Genomic DNA, 6,301 nt, shown 5'->3' on the forward strand with positions numbered 1-6,301 from the left:
CAACAACGCAAATCGCACTGGTACGGACACCAGTTTTTAATACTTCTCTTGATATCAGTTACTATTCATTAAATAAAATAGTACCACAAACGCTAACAAATATCATCACATGACCCAGCCTGTTCAAATGTACAGGATTAGCTAAATTTACAGTATTTGTTCTATGCTATATGAAAAACTGGACTGTATGAGGACATCTGTGTTTAATTATTGCATATTTATCTTTATTTCCTATCACAAAAAACAGCTGCAGCAAAATTTATTGAACCACAACTGCAATTAACAAAGGTTGCTGAATGTCATAAACAATAGTGTCCTCTAGCGAATACAGTTGGGATAACTGCTGACCTCTGAGAATCTCTTTTCATAATTATTTTATTTTGGAAACAAGTACATAAAACTAAAAGACCAACATGGTCACAGTATGCTTAATGTATATGAGTACATGTACAAAGACGTCATGTTAAACAAACAAAGTTGACCGGTCTTACCAGTCTGTTTGGTCTATTACAGTTTACTACTGGCATTTGAATACCTCTTATGCTATAAAACCTTTAAAGTCATACAGAGCAGGTAATAATAATATAGTAATAAAAATATACTAACCTTGCAGTGCATTGTAATGTAAAATATTAAATCATAATTACAAGGGCCAAGTAGAAACTCAGTGAAATGTATCAAAAATTGCTGCAAAATACTTTATAGAGATATGACTTTTGACACTGAGAGGACATCTACAAATAATACACCAACTGAATAAAAAAAAATGGTACCAAATGTCTGTAAACACATTTAGATCACAGAGTGAATCTAAAACAAACTGCACAATCAGATCCAAACTTAACATACATATTTCATTTGGAAGAAGGCAATAGTCTGTGTTCATCTACACCAGTCTGCACAAACAATTTTGGAAAATGTTGTCTAACTGTATATAATTTAGTTTTGCAGGGTGGTAGATCTATTACCTCTGTCGATATAAATTGACAGAGGTAATGGTAATGGTATTACAGTCAGTGGGTTCATTTTATCAATGTGGCTTTAGTCATCTCACCTTGCTGCATTTTAGAGAACTAACTGCACAGTCATCCCTGGACGAAAAAGTGCAGACTATACATTTAACTCCTCCTCCACTTCATCCTCCTCCTTCATACTGTGCCTTCTGTCACCAGGATCCATGACTACACCCATCTCTTTGTGCAGGGCCTCGAGGCTGGCCTGGCTAATGTAGTACCTAATGTTCTGCATTGGCAGCAGCTTCTGGAGCTCCTCCAGCTTATGATAAGCCTGGAGAAGAAAGAAGGAAGAAGACAGAGAGCTGAGTGTCCAAGAACTTACCAAGGTTTACAGTAGAGTCTCTTCAACACTTCATTGGCCTGGATGTGGACATTCCTTTGATTGCCTTTCGCCAAAGTGTCACTTGACCAATAAAACAACAGGGAAATAAGACAGTTACCATGTGGAAGTTGCCTTGCTGACAGTGATGCTCCACCAGGAAAGCAAATGCATCTCCAATCCTGACAGCAGGGTCCAAGTCTGGTTCCTCCAGCAGGGATTCACATAACCGCACTGCCTCACCAGCATCCTCCACATACAAACTGCAGACAATAAGAAAAGTTCAAAAACTCAGATCAATAACAAAGCCCCCACAAAAAAAAAAAAACTCTGTTCTGGAAGGAAAGAAGAGTGTGATGTTATGATACAAAACAGAACAAATTTAAGTGCTGTTCTTACTTGCGTGCATGGACAAACTTCTTGATTAGGGTTATCTTATGCTGCAGGTTAGCTAGTCTTACTCCCTGCTGTCCAGTTGAAGAGTCCTTTGCTTTTGAAAGGCATTTGGCAGCCTCAGTCAAAGCATCCAGGGCCTTCTCATAGTTCTGGTAATCATCAATCTCCACCTTAACAATGGTAACAAGAAAAAACTGTTATTTATTTAAAAAACACACACACACACACACACACACACCACACATGATCCATTAAAATGTAAAAACTACCAATGAAATGAACTAAATTTTATGTTTGGTTTATTTCCTTACCTGGGCACAGGCTTCATAGAAGCCAGCCAGCAGCTCCGGTGCCCTGGCTTTAGTGTAGAAGCCAATGATTGTCTTCAAGATCTCTGGATTTTTCTGCCAGTCCAGAGACTGGAGGTAGTTGGCAGCCATGATGAAAAGTTCCTTCTGACGACAAACATTGGCAAAAAATACTATTTTCTCTGTGTCGCCTGACTTGAGGAGTGCCCTCATTGCCTATAAAAAACAAGTACAATATAAATTTAAGCTTTGTGTTACATTTGCCTCTGCATGTGTATATATTAGCACCTGTGTATTGCACATGTTGCTAAAATATCTGACATCAGGCAGACAGACTGAATGGTCTTACTGTATACCTTGTCTCATCACACAGATGCAGATACCTGCTAGATGTACAGTATTACCTTGAGCTTGTTGCCCGCCTGAGTGTATTTCTTGGTGGCCAAGTGGTAATCACCCTGGCGCATGCAGCAGTCAGCTATCCTCTCCAGCAGCCCCTTTCGGGCCTCTTCAGACATATCTTTTGAATCAGTTACAGTCATCCTCTCCGCCATCTCGTCTGTGATGTTCAAGTTCTGGTTTACACACAGCTCCAAGGCTTGGTGGTACTGGGTACATGCACATGCACAAATGTAAAGACATGCATAAGTAATGTAAAGATGCATAATATAAAATGGTATTTCCATGTATAGATGATATATCACATAGATGTACCTTTTTGGCTGCTACCAGTAAATATACAGCCTTCTCGTACTGGGAATGTGTGATGAAGAAGTCAGAGCACCGTGTCAGTAGGGCTGGGTCTGAGTTCTCATTCAGATCCTCTGCAATCAATTGAAGTGCAGAGAACTGTTGGGTGGCAAAGGCCAACTCTAGAGCTTTGGAGACATAGCCAGCCTACAGAAGAGAAAGGACCAAAAAACATACTGCTGAAATTCTAGTTAATATCTTTACACTGCTATTTTAAATGAATGCTTCACTAACAGAACATGGCTCAATATAATTATATGTTGTAATACTGCCCCCTTGTGGATTGATTTAGAATGCAAACATTATCTTATTCATTCAGAAAAACTGCACAGAGGTGACAGACCTTGTGGTAGAGTGCAACAGCCCGGTCCATATGAGTGCCTTTCTCCTCATAGTAACAGGCAGCCTCCATCATGTCCTCTGGGTTACTGAGCAGAGCCAGGTTCATCAATTGGTCATCCAGACCATTCTCCTGTTTGCACACAATACACACAAGTCAACAACCCAGTGGGAGAAAAAAAAACAAAGCTCAGCAATAACAATGAATGAACAAGCATGCTGAATACAGAGTTAATCTGTACTAATAAAATCAAGGTATCATGGTGCACAAAATTTTGGCCAATAAATATTGTGATCAATAAAAGTCTTGAGTTATAAATACATACGTGTATGTTAAGTATTCAGAGAGATGTCTAACTGAGCATGCTCATGGACAGAAAGTTACACAGTGGAGTGCTTTACCTTACAAAGTCGTATGGCATTGTTGTAGGCCTGGGCTCGGGTGTAGAAGTGGACAGCCTGTTTGATATTATCATGACCCTCATAGTGTCTGGCCAGATGGTACGATGCTGCTCTGTCCCCTGTGTCATTGGCTATCTCAGATGCCTAATAAATAAATTAATTAATTAATTTTCATATGTCGACTTTTATTTGAGGATGGTAAGGCCTTTATCCCTCGACTTAAATTCAAAAAGAAAAAAAATCTGATATTATTATTGCAATATATGTCTAAGAGTGTAATTTCAAAACACTTAAAATCTATACTTGGAAAAAGGACACTAATATCTCATGTGCAATTTCCAGTATTAGTGACCTTCTGAATGTTCCCCATGTAGCAGTGGACTCGAACCAGGGAGAGGTAATCTTGGGCAAGTTCATAGAAACGCAGTGCTGAATCCATGTCTGACTGGCTCTCCAGGTACTGGGCCCACCACTTATAAATATTCCTGGGGGACATACACATTTTTTTGTTTAAATGTAACTTAGTGCATGCATATTCTAATATCATCTTCAGATGTCTATCAAGGGAAAACTCTAGACTTACTTGTCTTTCATTTTGTTAACGTAGGCTTGTAATAATGTTATGTCATCCTGGAGCATTCTGGGAACTTCAACCCTGTGTGTGTCTGAATTCTCATAGCTGTAACAAAAAGACAGATGATCACACTTTGTTTTCAAGGTACATTTGACCACACACAGAAGGTCATAAATACTAAAACTCCGAAGTACTCTTATCACTGACATAAAAACACAACTGATTGTGTCTTACTATTTGAGGGCCAGGGTCTTGTCACCCATGGACTCCAGGTATTTGGCATAACTGTAATAGGTGGTGCGCAGATGGATGCGATCAGAGAGTTCAGCCGTCTCTAAAGCTTGCTGCAGCTCTTGTACAACTTTTCTGCATCTTCCTGTTGGAAGACAGGAAAAGATGAGGGAAAGATGCGTGCTTTTGGTTCGGAAAGTCCCATGATTTAAGTGTGGTGAAAAGCACAGACCTAAAGAGAGGACATATTATTTGCAGCCAAATGATGTGGCACTATGTTTGACTGCAGAAGAACAGGAACTGGAGTGAGGAGATGGCCACTTTTGTTATTTTTGTTCAACTGCAATGTCTACCGTGCTCATTTTCTCAGCCTTTGAACATATGTTGTTTTTACATGTCACATCTCAAGTCATGTTTTTCCAATTTAAAAAAGTTGTAGGTAAATTTGAAGACCAAGTTACACCCAAAAGCAGATTAATACTTTTTCTTTTTCTTCTTTTTTTTGGTAGTTTATAAATAGCGCAAAGAAAAATGGTCATAAGTCACTGTTAGCCTGACTACGAGAGAGTCATTTAGACTCAGCACTTGAATATCTTACCAGCATGCCGAGCTGAATAGCCAACATTGCCACTTGGGCTTCTGGTTCAGGCTCTGCCTCTGCCTCCTTCAGTGCTTTTGCTGCCCGGGCATTTCCCATATTCCCAAGGCACACACGTGCAACATCTAGTCGGTGGGTTTTCACACACATCCGTGCCATGTTTTCCCATACTGCTTTACTAAAAAGAAAAGAGAAATGGCTTGTGATGTGTGGCACAAATTGTTGTGCAAAGAATTGTATATACACATCAAAAAGTAATACAATGTTGGCAAATGTTAGAATAATTTCCTATGTATAGATTACAGTTTATATTTTAGACTCAAACCCTTAGTGTGCATATATAAATGCAGACAAACCCGAGCCAAATACTGTACATGCCCTTGGATCTCTAGCACTGCAGTACTATTTCAATATTTCTCAACATTATAACAAGAATCCACCACAGGATTTGTGCATACAAATATATGCATAACCATACAAGAATGTGTGCGTCTACTCCCTTTTCTTTTGCTGCATTTCCAAATTTAAGATTCCACAGCCATCTGGTCTCTATTTGTGTCCCCTCCCTCCACCATGCTTTAGCTTATACAGATGTGAGTTGTTTATTAAGGTTAGGCAACAGGAAATACCCGAAATCTTTAGGGGCCCTGCTATAAGACGAGGAAGAACGGCCAAGTGAAGTAAAAGAAAGCAGTGGTAATAAGTGTCAGCCAAACTTTTGCTCTATATGGTCACAGAAAACTGAGCATTAAAACAAAAAATGAGATACTTTAAAGTACTGAGAAACATCCAGCCCACTGTACACACATCTACAGAGCCAGAAAAGGAAAGACAAGAGAAGGAGGAACAGGTCTACATTTGGCCACTCTTCCCATCCTCTTTTCCTCTCAGGAAACGCATCCTGTTGCTGGCTGGCTAGCTGTGGCAGCCAATATGTTTGTTGCACACAAGAGAGAGGACTTTAGCAAACGCCCCCTGGGCTCCAGACAAAAGGATATATAACTGTGACGTCTAAGAGGGACTCTTTTGGACATTCCCACACACAAACACACACACACAAACATACACTTAAAGTGAGCATGAAGGTGGGAACTGTCTGTTTAAAGCGCGCTACAGTTGCGAAGTGATGTCTGGGTGTATGAAGAACAGCAACTCCCCCACTGTTCAACTCTGACCTGAAGGATTAAAGAAACAGTGAGTAAGAGAGACAGAGAAAGAGAGAGACAGACACAAAGAAGCAGAGGGAGGTGGGCTAGAGGACTACTTGTTCCAGTCAGGCAATGGGGGCTCTTCATGCTGAGAAACAGTCTTGGTATGCTTAAGCAAAGCTACCAACGAGTCAGCTCCTAGCAACTCTGTCCGGACAAT

The 6,301-nt window shown here is 40.1% G+C and overlaps 1 protein-coding gene across 1 annotated transcript in view; it reads right to left on the reverse strand.

Annotated features, from left to right (window-relative positions):
- Nucleotides 1-215: 215 nt before the first annotated feature.
- Nucleotides 216-6,301, reverse strand: part of ift140 (intraflagellar transport 140 homolog (Chlamydomonas)) — a 22,115-nt gene continuing 16,029 nt past the window's right edge. The window contains 13 exon segments of the mRNA XM_020606108.1: nucleotides 216-1,287; nucleotides 1,457-1,598; nucleotides 1,735-1,901; nucleotides 2,043-2,255; nucleotides 2,444-2,647; nucleotides 2,754-2,936; nucleotides 3,133-3,261; nucleotides 3,531-3,674; nucleotides 3,883-4,015; nucleotides 4,114-4,209; nucleotides 4,339-4,450; nucleotides 4,453-4,480; nucleotides 4,934-5,111. Of these exon segments, the coding sequence (XP_020461764.1) occupies nucleotides 1,111-1,287; nucleotides 1,457-1,598; nucleotides 1,735-1,901; nucleotides 2,043-2,255; nucleotides 2,444-2,647; nucleotides 2,754-2,936; nucleotides 3,133-3,261; nucleotides 3,531-3,674; nucleotides 3,883-4,015; nucleotides 4,114-4,209; nucleotides 4,339-4,450; nucleotides 4,453-4,480; nucleotides 4,934-5,111 (1,906 nt within the window). The 3' untranslated portion in view covers nucleotides 216-1,110.

Source organism: Monopterus albus, unplaced genomic scaffold, assembly GCF_001952655.1.
Source record: "Monopterus albus unplaced genomic scaffold, M_albus_1.0 scaffold76.1, whole genome shotgun sequence".
Lineage (NCBI taxonomy): Eukaryota > Metazoa > Chordata > Actinopteri > Synbranchiformes > Synbranchidae > Monopterus > Monopterus albus.